Source organism: Calypte anna, chromosome 2 (genome assembly GCF_003957555.1).
Source record: "Calypte anna isolate BGI_N300 chromosome 2, bCalAnn1_v1.p, whole genome shotgun sequence".
Taxonomy (NCBI): domain Eukaryota; kingdom Metazoa; phylum Chordata; class Aves; order Apodiformes; family Trochilidae; genus Calypte; species Calypte anna.
Genome location: NC_044245.1, coordinates 55,327,723 through 55,348,182, shown reverse-complemented (window position 1 = coordinate 55,348,182; position 20,460 = coordinate 55,327,723). Strand labels below are relative to the sequence as shown.

The 20,460-nt window shown below is 37.9% G+C and overlaps 1 protein-coding gene across 1 annotated transcript; it reads left to right on the top strand.

Moving 5' to 3' along the window:
- Positions 1–1,080: 1,080 nt before the first annotated feature.
- LOC103530442 (prostatic acid phosphatase) lies at positions 1,081–19,841 on the top strand. The gene is made up of 11 exons (XM_008496007.1): positions 1,081–1,191; positions 5,933–6,028; positions 8,190–8,276; positions 9,260–9,412; positions 12,013–12,111; positions 13,580–13,684; positions 14,643–14,775; positions 16,155–16,237; positions 17,988–18,094; positions 18,617–18,786; positions 19,723–19,841. The coding sequence occupies exons 1-11, from the start codon at positions 1,081–1,083 to the stop codon at positions 19,839–19,841; spliced, it is 1,263 nt and encodes a 420-aa protein (XP_008494229.1).
- Positions 19,842–20,460: the final 619 nt, after the last annotated feature.

The following is a 20,460-nucleotide window of genomic DNA, read 5'->3' as shown; positions in this document are numbered from 1 at the left end:
GAAGCTCAGTGGGGTTTGGGGCCATAGAGACAGAATTTCTGGCAAATGGTAAAATACCTGTTGTAGAAAATACTGTTGTAGAGAGATGAGTCAGGTTGGAGTATGCCAGAAATTGGATGACTTGGAAAATACACAGAGGTTCTTGAGTTTTAAATTTTAGAAAACTCTATAGGTCCCTGAAAACTGTAATTCATTTACTCAGACAGCCCTTATGAAATGAAGTCCAGGTATATCATTATTCTTATTTTATAAGGAGAAAGTCAGCATGGGCAAGCTGAGTAATCTTCTCAAAGCCAATGAGCGGCTGTCAGGAACAGTGTTATTAATCAGTATCAATAAAATTGTGAGCTCTGGGGCTTGTTGACAAGACATTTCTGAGAGAATTGAGACCAAAAATGAACTTGGCATAACTAGTCACAAAAGAAGTACAGATATACTCCAAAGAAAAGAAAAAGCAACACAGACAACTTGGAGAACACATATCTGCCCAGTAAGGAGCTTAAAGAACATACTTGTTGCAAGGTTCAGTCAATTATTTTATTTGAGGGGCTACTAATTTAAATCTACATGAAGCATTGTTTGAAGTAATCATTCTGATTCCTCAGCGATCATGTCGAAGAGGAAATTAAAAAGGACAGAAGAGAAGCTGGAAAGAGGACTAACTGAGCAGCAAAGAGAAAAGAGAAACAGCATTGCCTGGCTCTTGGTTCCAAATACCTCCTTGTGCCCACGCTACTGCCTGGAAAGATCCCAAGTCTAAAGAAGCGAAAACAGAACAGACATGTTGAAACTTTAGGAATGTTTAGCAACTCCTTCACATTTTAACCTCATCCTTATATTCCAAAAGAGAAAAATATCACAGAGAAAAAGGAAGTGAATTATGATTTGATTAAATAGAATGTAAACAGTAATTTGAAAACAAAGGGCGATGCAATTTGTTGCGTAGTCACACAACATTCCTCTTGGATTTGAAATTCACCTGCAGCAGCTCCTCCCCTTTTGAAAGTACAGCCTGGTGTCTGGGCTGTTCAGCCTGAGCAGCTGCTGGAGCTACAAAGTCCTTTTTAATCTTCTGCCAGGATGGGAGGGATATGGCTTGCCAGCCCATCTAGGATCCTGTGTTTTTCTTTTCATGTTATCCTCCTACTTCAGCAGACTACAGGAGAAAGAGAACTGAAGTTTGTGGTTGCAGTAAGTAGATTTGTTTTCTGTTTTATTGCAGGGAATACAGGGAATTTGATATGGCTCTCAATTCAAACAAGGTGTGCAGCTGCTTTGACTCCTTTTAGAAATAACTACAGCTGCCCTTTTGCTTACTGAGTTGAAAGAATTCACTTACAGAAGATAAAAATGCCTCTAGCTAGAAGAGCTTTTGTCTCCTACCTCCAAGTTGTTATTTCAAGATTACTGAACAACTTAGATTTGTGGAAGATGCATAATATACATCAGTTAAGATATCTGAGTTCTATTTTACCTGGTTTTGCTTACTTTACCTGGCACTCTGACGAAGAGTCTGAGAACTGCTGATTATGGCCTACCTTTTCTCTGTGCTTGGAATCCGAAGTTTATGATGTTACAGAAGTTTTTTAAAAACAACAACAAAAAAACAAAACAAAAAAAACAACTCCAGAAGTATTTTCCATTTCAGAATAAAAGAATTGGAGCAGCAGTATACTGAGAAACAAAAAAAGGCATTTTTATGTAGAGATTTGAGATACATGTGGCATTAACTGCAGCTAGGTTGAAAACAAATGTAGCAATGTTTTCTAAGCCATTTCTTATTTTAAAATTAATTAGGAAATACTTCAATGTCACTTTCCCAATAGTTGAGGTAAAAGAGAGACTAATTCAATAAAATTGTTTGGATCATGATGGTTGCAGTGTAGTCCTTTTCCTACTCATTTATTTTATTGATAAGAGGTATACTGATAAAGAATAGCAACTCTAAAGAGATATTTTCAATACAAAGTTATGGGGATAGTACATATTCATAGGTAAGAATTTTAAGATCATCTTCTGCCTTTCTCTGAGACATGAAGTACACCTGCAGATAACTGAGAGAAGTACTGTGTCCAAAACACACCATCTGCCTCAAGACAAAGTATTTCACATCTTGGTGTCTGATGGCTGCACTGTGGATGTGCCACTTGGAGAGAGGCACAGGGTGCACAGGAAAAACCAGTTCCTATGCCGGCTGAGGCATATTGCTTTATCAGACTACACACATGGCAGGGACTCAACACCAACCCCAGTAAAATTCTCTATATTGCAATACACTTAAATGTTGTTTCAATGATAAGAGGGAGAACTGGAGACATGGATGAAATTAGGCAATCAGCAGGACTTGGAGAACTAATTCTTTGAAGGGAAGGAATTGCAGCTGCCACCATGTTCTAACAAGCAATGGTACTGCAGAAGGAAATGCTCACCATTATGGAGATAAAGGCTTCCTATCTGTATCAGCTTGCTTGCCACTGCTGTGCAGACAACTTCCCTACATAAAAAAAAGAAAAAAGTTGTAGCATTTTCTTTATTTATAGGGTAATATTACAATTAATACTCAGATAATAGTTAAATTTCATTCAAACAGTCTTCTTTTTATCCCTGATACTTTTCCACAGATGGATCAATCTGCTTAAAAAGTTACAATAGGTTTGATCTGATTACCAGCATACATCTCCTTTCTCAAGGCATGGTTTCTTTATGTTCAATTGAATTTTGCCTTCTAAACTCACTGGTTGAATTTTCATGGGGACATAAATAGGGTAGGAATTGCCCCTAGAACATTTCATTGATACATTGAATAGAATGAGGGTTTGAATGTATTACTGACTTGTGAAAATGTGTTTTTAAACCTTTCTTAGCAGAACTGCACATTATAAAATGCAGCTGCAGGGGAGAAAAAGCAGACAAATGGACCCTTTTGTTCACTTCTAGAATAAGCTATGCTCTGGGAAGGTGTCTAGATTTTAATCTTTGTGCTGATTCCATGTGTTTTGATTATTGTCCACAAGTCCTTTTGCCTCAAAAATTCTACTTCAAGCCAATTTGTCAAAATATTTTAATTTTCTTCCTCACATAGAGACAGTAGCCTTCACCACAATTCTTGTGCACTGAATTTACATTAGACTTAAGAGTAAATAAAAAAATAGAACCATTGGGTAGCCAAGTAGAAATGACATACTGATTTATTGCCTCTGTATAAAGAAATTCTGACATTTAACTTCTATCTCCAGATAGGCACTCATTTCACCTGTCACATATACAAAGAGGTGTGGTTTCTGAGTTACTTTGATATCATCATGTCTCTCTCCTTCTAACTCAGGATAGGAAGTGTTGACTTGAGTGTGTTATCTGTCTAATCAAGCCAAGCCACATGAAACCTTGTCTGAACATGCTTGGTATTCCTACATTGGTGTTTCCTCTGAACTGATACAATTTTTCTTTTGTTTCTTCATTCCTATTTCTGGCTTCAAAATAAGAAAGCTTTTTTTTGAAGTTGAGTCTGTCAACAAAAATGTCTGTGAGACTGTGAGACGCTCTCTATTACTCAGACACACATAATTCACCATATTTCATGGCATGTCTGAATGATGTTATTTATGCTACACACGCCACATTCTCCATTCACCCTCCCCTTCACACCAGTTTTTCTCCAGTATAATTTTTCACCTGACAACAATGGAAGCAAAGTCTGAGTCACGTGGCCTTTTTGATCTGAACTGATCACCTACACAGAGCTACAAAGAGCAATTGGGATAGCGCAGGCAGCAAATCAGGATCACACAGTATTGGTGGGAGGAGAGGGTGTTTAACTGCTATCCCTCTAATGCTCTTGAGATCGCTCCAAATGGAAGTGCCACATGAATGTACCACAGAGGTGTGCTTCGTTCTTTTTGTGTACATTCTCCTTGTGTTGATCCATTGCTACATAGTGCCTGAAAAAATATGGTAATTTAATCATGTCAGTCAGTTTGAGCAACTGTCAGTTACTCATAAAAATGCTTTTATGTGAAGATGCATCATAACAAGAAAATATGCAGCTACACAGTAATTGGGAATTTAACCTTCATTCTTTACAGAGGCATCAGCCTGACCAGAAAAGCTAATGAATCCTACATGAGACCTCTCTGTGTAAGCATGTCAAAATACCGAGGAAGTAAGCAGTGACACAAATCTCCTCTGCACTCATTTTTCTTTCATGAAACTGAATCAACTACCACATTAAGCTCTTTGCATATTCCCCTATTCAATAGAGGTGCACTGAGAAATTACTATAAAAAAATCAACTAAGATTCCAAATTACTAGGAATTAAAAATTGCATCTAGACTAAAATATGAGATATTTAAGAAAGATTTTATGGACTAATTTGCTATATTTGAACTTTTAAGAAGTGGATGTTTTTTTCATTAAAAAGTGCAATTTCATGTTGATCAGTATGTTGATGATAGTTTGAAAAAATCCTTGATTTGCTGAAAAATACTCACTTAAGGTTGGCCACATCTTCAGTGAAATTCAACTAGGAAAGCAAAAAAACATAATGAGTTTCTTGCATAGTTCTACTGGTAACATCTACTGCAGCAAACTTTGCTGCCTATTGTAGAAAACAAACAGAGAGAGAAATCACATTATATTTGCCTCTAAAGGACAGTATTTTCCATTTCTGCAGTACCTGCTGTAACACAGGTTTGTGCACATTAGTACAGTAGGCTAATGAAAAGGGTGTGCATTGTAATTAAAATATTAAACCACACTGCATGTGTTTACTTTGAAAAATGTAAACATAAAACATCTATCAGTGGGAGTGGCAAACTAACAAGCATGTACAAACCCCTCTCATGTTTGGACAAGAATAATGTGGCTTACTAAGTCAGTGGAGATATTAATTAGAATCAAGCTATATAGCAGTGAGGTATTGAGGAATAAATGTCATTGTATGAAGAAATATTCCGGCTTCTACATTGTCATTTTATTCTGCAAAGTCAGGAATGAGGTTGGTTATGTAAACATTGATACAAGCAAAGGGAACTATTGCAACATCTTGGATCAGTATCCTGGAAGATTCTCCCTGTGAATTTGTCTTGTAGAGTTTCCTTTTGTCTGAAAGTTTTGTGGACTTTGCTTTCCTAATCCCAGACAAGACATACCTAGGGAGGGTAACTCAGAGATTTTCAGATCTATTTACTTCATGGTTGGCACTTTGTATGCTGTAATAAAAAGGTTCATCTAAGGTTTTTAATGTAAAAATAATGTAATAAAACATATCACACTAATATTCACCAGGCTGGAGTGTCCAGGATAGAAAAGTAACTAAACTCTTTACTCTCACTGATTTTAACAGAAAAAAAATAATCCCACAGACTTTAAGAAATATTTTCATGCATGGATGCAAAATTATTAATAAATACTAAGTGAACTAAAAATATAAATGTTTATGCTTTTTTATCTTTATATCTTAGGATGCTTGAGAAATGAACCATAAGATAAGATCCATTTGCACAAGGAATTGCTTAAAAGTTTACTGCTATGAAAGAAGCAGTTACCAAAAGCTTTTAGTGTCTATGCCAATGTAATTAAATACTCATATAAGCATATCAGTAACTGGTTTATTATTCAGAGATGTGGAGTGTTCAAAATCCAGTCTAATTGCTTGTCTAGGTACCTAGCTATGGATGCAATCTCAGTATTAACATCTTGTCTGATTAATTTTATGTTCTAGGAGGTTCATGTCCACTAAATTGCTTTATAGTTATAACTATCCTTGTGGGTAAGGAACATGCTCCAATGCTACTTCTCAAAGTTTCTCTAGACTCTCCAGTGACTTCATTTGAAAAATTGCACTGGAAGTATAATATATGCTTGACTTCTAGATGGGTAAGACAGGAATGTTAAAAGTAAATAACCTGATTTTTAAATTGGTAATATTGTTAGGTTTTCCGACACGGTGACCGAACACCTATTGTAAACTTTCCAACTGATTTACACAAAGAAAGTGAATGGCCCCAGGGATTTGGACAACTCACCAAGGTATGTTGACTTTCTCAGAAGAACTTCTATATATGCTACTAAAAATAGAAAGTGGGCAGATTTCTTTATGTGTGTCTCAGAAACATTAGCAAATCCCAAGTACTAATAGTTGGCATTAGCAATACCCCATAATTCCTAAGGATTTTTCACAGAATCACAGAAAGTTAGGAGTTGGAAGGGACCTTGAAAGGCCATCAAGTCCAACCCCCCTGCCAGAGCAGGGTCACCTACAGAAGGTCACAGAGGAACGTGTCCAGGTGGGCTTGAATGCCTCAAGAAGGAGACTCCACAACCTCCCTGGGCAGCTTGTGCCAGTGCTCTGTCCCCCTCAGTAAAAAAAATTTCACCTTTTGTTTATGTGGATCCTCCTATGCTCACGCTTATATCCGTTGTCTCTTGTCCTATCACTGGGCATCACTACTGGCTCTCTCCTTTTATGTATTTATAAGCAATAATGATGCCACCCCTCAGTATTCCCTTCTCCAAGCTGAAGACACCCAGCTCCCTCAGCCTTTCCTCACAAGGGAGACGTTCTTGAAATGAGGAGCCCAGAACTGTACACAACAGTCCAATTTCTTGCAACATTATTCATTCAACCACTGTTGAAATCTCATTCGTCACAGCTTTGTAGCAACCTCCCTGACAGCAATAACTGTGTCTTCATTCAAATAAACAGCAATTTTAGTATTGTGTATACTCTTTAACAATCACACAGTTCTAATGAATAGTAAGCACTGGGCCTTCTGACAGGGTACAGGAATTACACCTGCTCACCAGGTCAAGTGATGAGACCACATCTCATCATTTGATTGGTAACCAATTACTCACAAAGCAAGGGAAGTCTTGCAGAAGGAAGATGCTTCTGGGGACAATTTGTCTTCTAATTATGCTACTTTCAGCCCAGAGTTTCACGAGGATGCACTGAACCTACTTGCTCTGAATTTTGACATCAAACCTTAGCTTTGTAACTGTATTTGACATATGAAATTCCGAAGCTGAGAGGCCAATGCATTTCCCAATTATACTTCATCCTGATGTATAAACATGAATCAGAGACAGATTGTTATTTTGTTATCTTTTTAGCAACAGTCCTAAGAATGCACTTCTCTGACAGCTAAAAGTTAAAAAGTTAATCTCACAGCTTTGGAAATGAGTAACAGAGGAGATGGCAATGCAAGACAACTGCAGGAGCAACAAGGCAAAGGTGTAAGAAAGTTACTTGAGGCATGAAATGCATGCCACAAATTTACCAGATTGATCAAATACCAGAAAAATTACAATAATAAATGGTAGGTTTTCAATCATCCTTTCTCATCTGTCAATAGCTGGCAAACAGTGTAAAGATCAACATTGATCTTGAATAACTTTGGGAGCGTCCATGGAGCTATAGCACAGTGGAAACAGTATTTGTATAGAATCAGGTGCATTGCCTTTCCTGTAGATGAATTTTGAGTTATAGAATCACAGAATGGTTGGGGTTGGAAGGGACTTCTGGAGATCATCAAGTCCAACCTCCCCGACAAAGCAGGATCAGCCAAGAGAGGTCACAGAAACATGTCCAGTTGGGTCTTGAGAATCTCTAGAGTAGAACACTCCATATCCTCCCTGGGCAGCCTGTTCCAGGGCTCTGTCACCCTTATAGTAAAGAATTTTTTTCCTCAGATTGAAGTGGAACATCCTACATGTCCAGTTTGTGCCCTCATCCTACTACCAGGTAGCACTGGCCCCTTCTTCTTGACACCCATCCCATATTCATAAACATTAAGATCCTCTCTAAGTCTTCTCTTTTTTTGAGATAAAACAGCTCCAGATCTCTCAACCTTTCCTCATAAGACAGATGTTCCAGTCCTCTGATCATCCTTGTAGCCCTCTGTTGAACTCTCTCTAGTATATCCCTGTCCCTCTTGAACTGTGGAGTCCAGAACTGGACACAATACTCTGAGGAGAACCTCCCTCAAGTCTTAGCATTTCAGAATGTAACATTTTTTCATAGATACAAATGAACATTTCTGTTAAATATTATCAATCACCAGCAACACAGTACATTACAGAAATTACAGTTAAAAACGGATTGCTGAAGACAAAGAAGAGAAAAGAAACTTCTATATTAAGATTCCCCCATCACCTCAGCCTAATAGTCATCTGTATGTTTTTCTCACAGACTGGAATGCAGCAGCTGTTTGAACTTGGACAGTACACAAGGAAAAGATATTCCAACTTTTTAAACAGCACATACAAGCGGCAAGAGGTATATAATAGAACTGCCCGGAGGACAGTTTTCTGGCATAATGGAACTAAGGACTTATATGATAAAAGCACATCATCATATTCATTTCATTAATGAAAACATTAAGGTAAAAGCAGAACAGTTTTGAAAGCCAGACTTTTATGTCAAGGTAAAAAAAAAATAATCCAAATTCTAACTTTCAGCTCCTTACATTCAGTTTAGGTTTTCCACTGCCCAGTTTCCCAGGATTTTCCAGGACTTTCCAGCTCAACAGCACTGTACAAATTAGGAATTTATACATAGTGACCTAATATTGTTCTACCTTGTTGAAAGTTGAATGCATATCTAGACATATGATGGGCCATATTCACATATTTCATCCTGTATAAGGGATGGTCCCCTGTATTAGAGAGGTCTAAGGAGTGGTTTGGATGTGCTTGTCATACAGTAAGGTCCATGGTGTGCAAGACAGAGCTATTGTTTTGGTCTATACATGGGAGATTCATGGATGGGAAGCCATGCTTCCAAGAGAGGTTTATGGTTTTAAGTGCCCTCATTCCCGAGGCACAGCAGATAGTCACAGAAACCTTTAGATGGGAATAGACCTTTAAGATCATTGCAACCAACCATAAACCTAACACTGCCAAGCCCACTACTAAGCCATGTCCCTGAGTGCCATATCCACATGTATCAACGTTCCTCAGAATCTCAGAAGATGGAGAGCTTCCTTCTTTTAAACCAAGCTTTCTTATTCTTCTTAGTTCAGTCCGAATGCTGAACTAAGCATGATCGAATGCATCATTCCAAACTGAAAGATGCTTTGGCAATTCCATTTATGCAAAGGAAGCAGTGCCCCAGAAAACTGAGTTACATTTTCACTCTTTTGACTTTATGAAAAAACATGAAAATGAAAACAAGAAATCAGGATTGATGAATTGGGCAAAATTTCATTATTAATCTTATTGTTTCCATGTTATTTTAACTCTTTGCCATTCTATCTTCAGTTTTACATCCAAAGTACAGATTATGACCGCACCATTATGAGTGCCCAGTCCTACCTTTCTGGCCTCTTTCCACCAACAAGCAGCCAAATTTGGAACCCTGAGCTGCTCTGGCAACCCGTTCCAGTTCATGTTTTACAAAAATCTACAGACCGGGTGAGTACTGGGCTGGGCACTTCCTATAATGCTTTAACTTAAGCAGAAGCAAAAAATGAGAAAAAAGGGGGAAAAAAAGCTAAAAACCATTTCCTAATGTTTTTTAGTTCAGTCTAACAGAAAACATCACCTGCAGCTACTGGCTGACAAGCATGTCACAGGTCAGCTGTAACAGCTGCATGAAAATCCTCCACCTTTAGTTGCAGAATACCTGAACTGTCATCCATACTCACTTTCTTCAAGGTACAGCTCTAACATTTCTTCTGGCAAGGACACTTTTGTCCAGCATTACAGGGAAGTAGTCCTAAACCTTTTATAGGGAGCAAGACAGACCTCCCCTCCTTAGCAAGTTTGTCACATAGTTTATTCAAGGAATGGGATTTTCACCAGCCACTGTAATGACCTCTCTATTATTACTGACCTATTCTCGTAGCACTTAGACATCCTAATTACAGACAAGGGCCCTTTTATGCCTACTGCTATACAGACTTTTAATGAAACCCTAGCACTTGCCTTGTGGTTCACAGTAAGAGCAGACCTACTTGAATAATAGGTCCTGTAGAAGTTTTACCACATCTAGCTCCCTCTGGTTTATTCAGGTTTAGGTTTTCATTTTACTGTCTCCTGTGACAAGGATTGTGTAAGGAACAGTGTGTTGAATAAGGACAAAATGTTATTGAGTATATTGGTGGAAAGACTAATTTTCTTCTGCCTTTAAGAACAGAATTTGACTTTAAGGAAATGTTTCTAAAAACCCTATTAAATAACTGCTTGTCCAGTCACCAACATCAGAGGATGAACTTTCTCATTAAGGGGTGGTCACTGTATTCTTAGATGCTGTGCTTGAAAGCAGGTAGAGAGAAAGGATTTTCACAAACTGGTTTAGGCATAATGTGATTCAGCTTGAAACTTGACTCTGTCCTTCAGCAGAAAAGAGGGACACTATTTAAATGTGCGACAATAGAGGAAGTTCTTTCACCAGAAGACTGAAAAAAGGTCAATGTAGTCAAAGCTCTGGCCAGATAAAACCACAAAGCCCATAAGGGAACCACAGTGCAGTGCAATGACCTGTTTGGAGATGGCAAGTTCATTTGTAGGAATCTCTAGTACATCATTGCTTCTGCAGCTGCTTCAGGAATGTGTATTGATGTTTCACTGAAACATGTCTCTGCAGCAACTTAAAGTTCTTGTTTAGTATGCAAACCACCTGGAAATAAACACTGTTCCCTTGCTAAACCAAGCAGATGTTTGAGTGTATTTTCAAGCCCTAAGCATCTTGAAGTGGGAAATTGAGGCCAAGTACAGTGCCGTAAAAAAAAACTTAATCACCATTTGTTTTTCAGCCACTGAAGTCCATCAAGACCTGACAGGCAACAGTACCAAATACTCCTTCCTTAATAAGGCCAAAAGGAGTGGCTTAATTAATCACACCTAGAGGGAGATAATTAAGCCATATAGCAAGAGAAACATTTGTTATTGTGTAATTAAACAACATTCCCCAGTCTCATAGTGCAGCTTTGAGCCTTCACCCTCCAGTGTGCCGCTGTTACAGAAAAAAAAATGGAAATCTGTCCAAGTGAAAACGTGTGCCTGTCAGTGGCTGCTGCAAGTGTCATGTTGATCAATAAAAAAGAAAAGAGATGCACTGGAACTGCAGTCTGTGATGTTCTGATGTTCACTGCAAGACAGAGAAGATCTTGCACATACATAAGCCATAGCTATTGAAGTTAATTTCTCTTCTCTATATTGTCAGTTCCTTGCCATGGCTTGTGGGGTTATGGGATAATTAATAATAGTGCTGGTTCAAAAGTCCTCTAGTGATGAGACATAAAGTCCTGAACCAGCACAAGTTTGTTTTGTTCATCATAACTTTTTATTGACACTTAATGCAGGATCAGGTATCTATTGTCTTTCTGCAACTGGCACAAAGCACACAGAATTTAATGGACACACATGTATTTACACATGGTACAGATTAAGTATGAACTATCAGGTGACCTCATAATACATGTACTTGGAGTTTTTAAAAGTGAACCATATTCCTAAACAAGAAGAAAGAACAGAGCCATTAGGCTTGTATCTTTTTTGGTATTTGAGGACCACAATTCAATCGTGCCCCCTGTTTCAAGTTCTGTCCATTAAGGGGTACTTAAAATGCTTACCAGAATATGCTCCAAAGAGATGAGAGCAGGATGTGTGGATGCAGAAGCAATTCAGATTCCAGTACCAGGAGGAATTAAGCTGCATCTGGAGACATTTAGAAATTAAGAGGGTTACAGGTAGCTTTTTATGAACTCCTGATCATGGGCCCTGATCCATTTCTTGAAGAATTTCCCTGGCAGACATGCACAATTGCTTTTTGACAAAATCAGTGAAGCTGAGGGAAATCAAGCTATTGTAGCCACAAGTAGCCACTTGTTGCAGTAAAGTTACAACACTCCATTTCTTAAATAAACTGAATTCATGAACAAGGCACTCAAACAAACCGTGAATATGTCTGACATGTCACATCAGCAATCTCAGCAGTCTCGGCAATAGGAAAACTAGAGGTTTGTTGATCAATTTTAGAACTATTCTAAGGTTTACTTCTCTTGTTTCAGAGGCTGCATTTTCCTCTGCCTGACTGTCCCCGTTTTGATGAACTTCAGAATGAAACACTAACATCTAGTGAATTTCAAAATAGGATACAACCATACATGGTAAGACAAAATGAAGAAGAAACAAAATCTACTAAGAAGAAAAGTAACTAAGTTAGACAATTCATGATGCCATTGTTTCCTTATGAAAACATAACTATATGGAAAAAAAATTAATCCTGAGGACTCTGTTAAAGTCAGAAATTTAGACCAATACTATCAGAAAGTATGTTGGATATGCTCGTGCATTTCTCATACTTTTCTATATGAAACTTTTAAAATGTGATTTTAACATAAATTTTATGATACTATTTAGAGCTGCATATGATTAAATTCCATGATCTGAAGGGAGAATACATTTTTGGATGCAGTAATTTCCAGTTTTACAGGGTAGCAAACAAAAACAATTCTAAAAATGTGTTAAATCTAAAATTTTGGATGTTTTATGCCTTCCTGATGTGACTTTCTGAAGCTGACACTGCAACAGAGAATTAAAGCAAGCCAAACCAGGCAAACACTCTGGTTTATGTAAATATCTCTGAAATGCATTTTGAATCCATCACAAGACATAATTCTGTTTTGGCCTTGACACAAAGCTTCACAGTCAGAGATTTAAAATTTCCCATTCCAGCACTGCAGCAGGATGTAGTACATGGATGGTATGCCTGCCTCAAGCAACCACATCCTTGTGGATAGGAATTGCTCTAGACAGTGCTGACTGCTTCTTTCTTGTTCACCCACATGCACTTTGTAGTAGCACTACTGCACAAATAAAGCAGTGGTCTCATCTTATTCAAGCCCTGACTGCACCTCTAGACTTGCAGTCATTTGAGGCTTACTGCTTGGGCTAAACCAAGTATTCTCTTTTTTTTCTTTTTCCATTTTTTTTTTCTTTTTCATTTTTCACTAATTTCCTGTTAGCTCAGCTACTCTGGCCAGCCTCACTCACCTGCAATACAAGGTGCATTATTACCATCCTCTCAGCTACTAGTATGAACCAGGTTACATGGGATTAAGGGATAATAAGGACTCCCTTTATTCTTCTGTGATAGCACAGAGCAAGAATCCCTATGGGATCTGTTGGTGAACTGTTATGTAAACACTCAGCTCCCCTTCAATGGCGGATGGAAAACCTATTTTCCTTTTTAATTTCTTCCCGTGTCATCCTGAGTATTTGCCTCAGCTCTCTTTAGTTTTATGTTTTCTCCTCATCTTTTTCTCATGTTCCTTTACCTTTCTCTTCCTTATATCTGAAGGCTTGAGGTGACAGAGGCAGCCTCCTGGAGCAGTCAGAAGAGCGCACCAGAGAGAGCACCATACTTTCCCTTAGCAGGACTGGGGGAAAAAGCAGTGTTAAACTAGAGATCAGTACTTTGAAATGGTTACAAAATGAACTCCACAAGCAAAACCTTCTTATACAAGGCTTTCACCTGTGTAAAATTAAACATTACTGTGTTGCCAGGTTGGGTGTTAATGAATCTTAATGTTCCATACATACTGAATATTTGTGACATACTTTTTTTCTCCACAGGATTTCTTACAAACAATGGCAGTTAACACAGGACTTGAACTAAATAATCTTAAAATACTGGACAATTTCCAGCTCTGGAATACATATGATACTCTACACTGTGAGGTAACTATAAGGCAATAGAGGTAACAAGGCTAGAGAGGCCAGGGAAGAATAAAACTCCTAGGCTGGGTTTCAATTAAACCACAGCAATGTGGTTTCATAGAAATGTAGGAATGGGTTGTCTTTTACTGTAAGTTCTTATTTAGTGCATTGGTAAAAGATAACCCAAAAACATGGCTTACAGTTTGAGAAACTGTTGTTTCCACCTCATGTTATCCCTAAGCACTAGTACAAATATAACTTCCATTTATTCCCTCATTTTCCTTCCCATACTCTGCTATAGAATTATTTGAGCATGCTGCACAGGACATATTCATGATTTTTAACAGGAAAATGAAATCATTTGCCCCAACCTATCAACAGCTAAACTTCAAAATATTTAGATGTTGAAAATGAGATGTAAGATTATGATTTATCACTTAGAAAATTAGGAGATGTTGATTGGTACCAGTGAATAAAATCAGACTAGCCCCAAAGAGTGGGATGATTTAATTTGTCCCTGGTCATTATCAGCAGTATACTGAGGCACTTAAGAACTAGAAGGCACAGTCACTCCTACATGACTGTAGAGTGACACTTGTCTGTAAATGGCCAGTGGTGGAACTAGTATCTGGACAACTATATGGAAAAGGCAGGAAAAGCTGGAGCTAGGTTATACACTGAAGACCCATTGGAAAACAACAGTTTAAGGCATATGCCTGCAATCTTTCACTCTAGTTAACCCAACCCAACAGTAAGAACACATTACAACTACAAGGGATCCCCTTGTTTCTCCTCTTCCCATGAACCCACTTCAGGTTGTTCCCCATTCTCACAAAGTGCATTTCAGGCCATGCTGATGAGTGAAACTACACTGGGCAAAGAATTGAAGGAGAAGCCTCAACAAGCCCAAGTATAGTAGTGTGAGGCTGGGCAGCAGGATGATGGAAACCAACATTGTTTTGTTTTCCTTTATAATTAGGATATTCACAATTATACTCTCCCTGTGTGGGCCACAAAAGACGTAATCAACAAGATGGAAAAACTGGCAGAATTGTCCCTATTATCACTATTTGGGCTTTATAACAGAGAAGAGAAATCACGACTACAAGGAGGTAAATAAAAAAAAATACGTAGCTCTCAGGAAGGAGAAGACAATGCTAATGATAACATACAACAGCCTGCAAAATTATTAATACAGAATCTTGATTTGTAATTATGGGCATTGGATGCCATATTAAGCATGCTGAATGCTGGCATTTGCAAGGGTAGGATATTGATACGTGATGTGTAAACATTAATGTCTTTCATTATCCCAGTTTTTAAGGGACCGGGATTTTAAGAAAGATTATAGGAGTCCAAGGGGAAAATACCAAGCCCTCATGGGTACGATCATTACTTATCTGTTAGCAGGCTAGATTAAGTTTAAGTTATTTCTCTAATTTTTATTCTATTTTTTTCCCTATTTCCTCCTTTGATGTACTGCTCATATATTGTAACATAACCTTGGCAACTCATCAGTACCTGTCTGAGAGACAGATATGAATTTATTCCAAAACCATGTGATCTGAATAAATTATGAGAGACTCAAGTTATGTCTACACTGCAAGAACTGGAGCTTAGTTCCAAAACTGGTGTGCACAGACTATGCGCATTCTGACACTACTTCAGGACACAACCCTAGCATTCATCAGATGATCCCCAGCTGTCCATGAGCAGGAAACTCTAACAAGTGACCTTGAATATCTGCAAGCTGGACTGCTTGATGCTAGACTTTGTGACCCACTTATCCTGCAGCCTAGACCTAAAACTAGCATTATTATCAACCTCATAATAAAGCATTATTTCAGCCTCATCATCTGGGCATATACATTTTCAGATCAAGCCACATAACAACTACAAGTTCAGACCTTCATTAGAGCCACTAGCTGGTATCTGGTGATTACATATGGCCAGCACTTTATTTCTAGTGTTCACAGGCATACCAGTTACACCTTCCTTCCTTATGATCATGTAAATCGTGCTACAGGGAATTTCTGCTGCCCGTAGCCCAATGGCTTTAGAATATCTCGGATCTGGAGAAGGAGTATAGAAAAGCTTTGAAGAAACAGAGAATTGATACTGTGTGACTTGCTGGAAGTAAACAGTTAAAAATATGTCCTCAGCATTGACAGATGAGCAGGCTGGCACAGTTATTGTTACTGCAGCTCTCCAAAAAACGATAGAGAGGAGGTCTCAGCATAACAAAACTGGAAGTATCATTAGCCCTAATTCTCAAGAGAGCTCTAGATGATTTCTGCAAATCTTTCCTCTTCACCTCACCTTCATGATAAATGATATATTTCACCTCTGTAATGAACTTGTAGTGGGCTTAAAAGTCAGTATGAAGCCTGAGTAGATTTCTTCTATTTGATGCTAAAAATCTTTTGCCTTTATGAATTCTATGCAAATTTTGTAACTTCATTTTCGTTTTCTTTGTTCTCATCTTTTTAAGGTGTGCTTGTGAGTACAATTTTAAACAGTATGAAACAAGCTGCCAATTCTACAAAACAAAGGAAAATGGACGTCTACTCTGCAGTAAGTATCCTTAAGGAGAATAATCAGTTTTCCTTTATATAAATGAAATAATACAATACAGTGCAAGTGAGGTAAAAAGCTGAACACCAATCAGTACAAAAAACTCATCAGGAGCATGGATCTCTCCTCAGAGTCAGTCAAACCGTACATGGTAAAGAAAACTATGTATTTTATAATCTTTTTTTTCTGTAAATCAATAGTTCTGTTTCTATAAATGTTCCTGATCCACAGACGCTGGCACATGGCAGAACCTGAGCTGCACCTCCAAATCCTTCCTCTGCTTATGAAGGGGTGATACAGCTCTTTTAAAAATTATTTCTTTATTTATTTAGAGCCCATTTAGGTCAGACCAAGATCCACTTAGCACATTCTTTTTCCTGTCTCTCAACAATGGCCAACAGCAGGGAAAAATGTGACAAAAATGTCAGCACAGTGATGCTTCCCCTGATATAACCTTCCAGCAATCTGTGGTTTAGGGACTTTCTGAGATAGAATCTGTGTCTGTGTGTTTAATAGCTCTTGACAGACTTTCTGCCATCAATTTATCTAATAACTTTTTAAATGCATTTGGACTTTTGGCCTCTGCAACATCCTGTGGCAATGACTTGTGTGTTAAAAGGAAAAAAAAGACTTTCTTATTTGTTTTAACCTTAATACTTAAGGTTAAGGATTTAGCTCCTTCCTAGCACTTGCGCTGTGAGAAACAGGAAGTAGTGATTCTTCATTCACTTTTCCTGGGTCACTTTTGAATTTACTATTTTCTGTCACACTTTTTCCACCTTTCCTTTTCCAAGACAACGTCTTGTCCTTATTAATCTTGTCTCATATAAAAACCACTCAGTACTTTAAATCCTTCTTGCTGTTTTTCTATTTGTTTTCTAGCCCTACTGTACATTTTTTTGAAAGGAAGAAGTGCATCCAGAATATTCACTGCTGCCTTAATGCATTAAGGCCAAGTGTACTCTTGTTTTTTAAATTGATCAGTCTAAAAGTCTTCATATTCTGAAAAATAATTTAAATCTGGCTATTAGACTACAATATAAATAAGTTTAGTAAATATGTATATAAAGGTGCTTGCAAAATTTAGGCATCCAGGTGATTAGACTTCCTTTCATCAGCTCCTCCCCCTGAGATATCCTGCAAGAGAAGGGTTAATGAGGAAAGAAAGAGACTTCAAGTGTGAGGATAATTGTTCCCATCGAAATAGAAGCCAAACTGAGATTTTATTGTATAAATCTAAACAGAAAGAACAACAGTTTTAAAAGCCCTGGAGTATTTGTGGAGGTAAGGAGAATAGTCTTTGTAGAGCACCATTTGCCTAGTATACTACCTAAAAAGAGTACTTGTATCTTCACTTGCAATGCCATAGGATGTACTTACCTTATACTGCCTTAATATGACCTCAGAGCCAAAAACACTCCTGAAGGAAGGAGGAGCAAAATGCTCTGAAAAATTAGATTTACTTCTCAGACTACATCTTGCTTTCCCCCACTGCCTCCATCTCCAAAATATTGCCAGATGATGCATGACACATACTGCAGTTACTCTTTGGAAATTTCCCCTGCTGTCTGTAGTAATCTGTTGACGTTTGTTCCCCAATGGGGAATATACTGAATATGTTTTTAAGGATAAATTTACAGAGGATTTGTTTTATCTTGATTCCCACTCTGTCTCTGCTCTTGTCTCATTCCTCTGGAGATTTGGTAGTTAACCTAACTGACTTTCAAGGATGGCCTTTTTTTTCCAATAGCATGACACCACAGTTGGAGCCCTCCAGATTGCTCTGAATATTTTCAATGGAAAACTGCCACCGTATGCCGCTTGCCAGTTTTTTGAACTCTACCAAGAAAGCAGTGGGCAAGTATCTTGATATCTATGGAAGAACAAGGAGTGTTTGGACTTCCCCAAAGTCATTGTTTTCTCAATTATTGCGAGGAAATACAAATTCATTTTAAACTGATACTTCACTGATCAGTCCACAGGCACAAAATCATATTAAACCTAGAAAAAAAATTGTTTGCTGGATATGCATGTATCTGTGTGGTTTGAAAGACAGGAAGAAAAGAAAAACAGGCTTTACCAACTAGAAGTAAATGGTAAAATAAAGGTAAAAAAAATACAAAGGTAAACCAGTTGGCTTAGAACACCCTGGTGCTGTTGCTATTCAAGGAGTCTTTTGAAAGACTTTTTTGAGCTGTACATTAATGTAACCAGCTTTGGGAAACAAGTCTTTGGAGATGTCTTTCACAGAGCCTCCATTCTTGAAGAGCAAGCTCTAGAGTAGAATGTTAGAACCTATCTCCAACATTCTGTCACTTAATAGGAAACTTTCTCTTTAAGAACCTTTCCTTAAAAAATCTTTTCAACGTTGTTAACCAGGAGATACAGCATTGAAATGCATTACCGCAATGACACTTCAAAGGATCCTTACCTACTCACTCTGCCAGGATGCACCTCTTCTTGTCCTCTTGAGAAGTTTGCTGAACTAGTTTCTCCTATGATAACAGAAAACTGGTCAAAAGAATGTGGGAAGAAAGACAAAATGAAAGGTAGTGTAACCAGTCTGTGTTTCTTACCTAAGATACAGAGTCAGAAGTTGTATCAATGGCTCCAAACTTGATGCCTTTCACATAATAGATAAATATCCCTTTAACAACTATGTACCAGATTTACTATGGACAGAGGAAGTCAAGAGGAATTAAATTTCCCTGAAAATATGAAGAGTAGATTTGCCCATCAGTGTGAATGGAGTGTTATTATTAGCATACTCACATAAGGACCTGCCCGAAGATCATGGCCAAAACAAGAGCTCCACCTGTTGAAAATTTCAAACACAAATATGAGTATAGGAACTATATAAGGATTCTTGTGTATGTTTTATGCATCAGACCTTCTGTAGACACAAACCAAAAATGGCTTGCACATGCACAGCAAGACTGGTGCATTTGCATAGCAAGACTGATGCACCTCTATTTCTGGCATGTGTGTTGAGGATACCTTAAATTCTGCTGTACACACAGAGTGTAGCTGATCCACACAGACATAGTAGCTGTTTGCCTCAGATTACCAACAGCTGACAGCTGATAACCTCTTCCTTCCTAAATATTATTTCTAGGAGGGAAGTACAGGACAAAGCAACACTTAGTACTTTCCAGTGGTCCTGGTATTTCCCCCTTTCTGCATACATTCAGTGTTTTGCTGATCCCTGATGAAATTTCTAATTTACTTGAACTACACATGGTCCTTCTTGCCCAGTAAAAACTTAGCAGTAAGATTTACCCCTGTACATGAAGCTATCTATGCATTTTATACTTATGATGTATGTGTCAGTAAATGCAGGATGTAGTCTTGCCAGAAACATGAGCAAAATGTAACTGTACTTCAACAGTACATATCTGCAACTAGACTCATATCTGTACACAAATTTATATGCATTTATGTCTTTCCCTCACTCCATTTTTCTCTTTTTTTTTTTTCCTTCACAGATGTTCTTATTGGATTTGATGTTGCTGTTGGCTTGTTGTTCATTTTTGACCTTGTACTGCTCTACCTCCTTTATCATTATGGACGCTGCAGGCGCAGAAACAATTACCAAGACATTTAGAGGGGATGTAAAGAAATGAGAGGGCAGATAAATATCAAGCAATCCTTTAAGTTGCCAAATTAATCTCCAAAACATATTGAATAAACTTGAAGAGCTGAGGTATTTGTGGCCTAGCTCCTGAAAGACTAAACACCCTCAGTGAGAAATACTGTAGAAAGATGATGGTGTTAAGTTTAGGTTTTGTAGAAAGATGAAATTACTCCAGTTTCTATCTTTAGGTTCTACACTATTATCACTCTAAAGTCAATAATTGGGGTGAAGGGATTCTATTGCCTATTCTTTTTTATATTGCTCATGACCATTTAGCCCTCTGCTTCTTTTTTACTCTGCTCAATGAGCCTGTCCTTAAAATCATGGTCTATACTACTTCCTTATAAATGGCTATTTTGTTGATGCACAGGAAAATGTTTTCAGTGGGCAGAAGCCACAATTACTCTGTGAAAAACATTCATATTAGCACCTGGGTGTACTGTTTCTGCATTTATTCATGCAAAGTTTTGACCTTGGCCTTCAGCTAATAGAAGTCTGCAGCCTGCTTTTCAAAGGAGTTATATTACTACAGCTCTCCCTGAAATTATTAGAAACTGAGGAGAGCTGTCACATATCCAGGCATCAGTCA

Bases quoted from the DNA above. Each gene is read 5' to 3' on its own strand.
- LOC103530442 (XM_008496007.1), top strand. From the start codon at position 1,081: ATGGGAGGGATATGGCTTGCCAGCCCATCTAGGATCCTGTGTTTTTCT. The intron at 8,277-9,259 runs GTATATAATAGA...TTCTATCTTCAG, and splicing joins GCACATACAAGCGGCAAGAG to TTTTACATCCAAAGTACAGA. The intron at 12,112-13,579 runs GTAAGACAAAAT...TTTTCTCCACAG, and splicing joins ATAGGATACAACCATACATG to GATTTCTTACAAACAATGGC.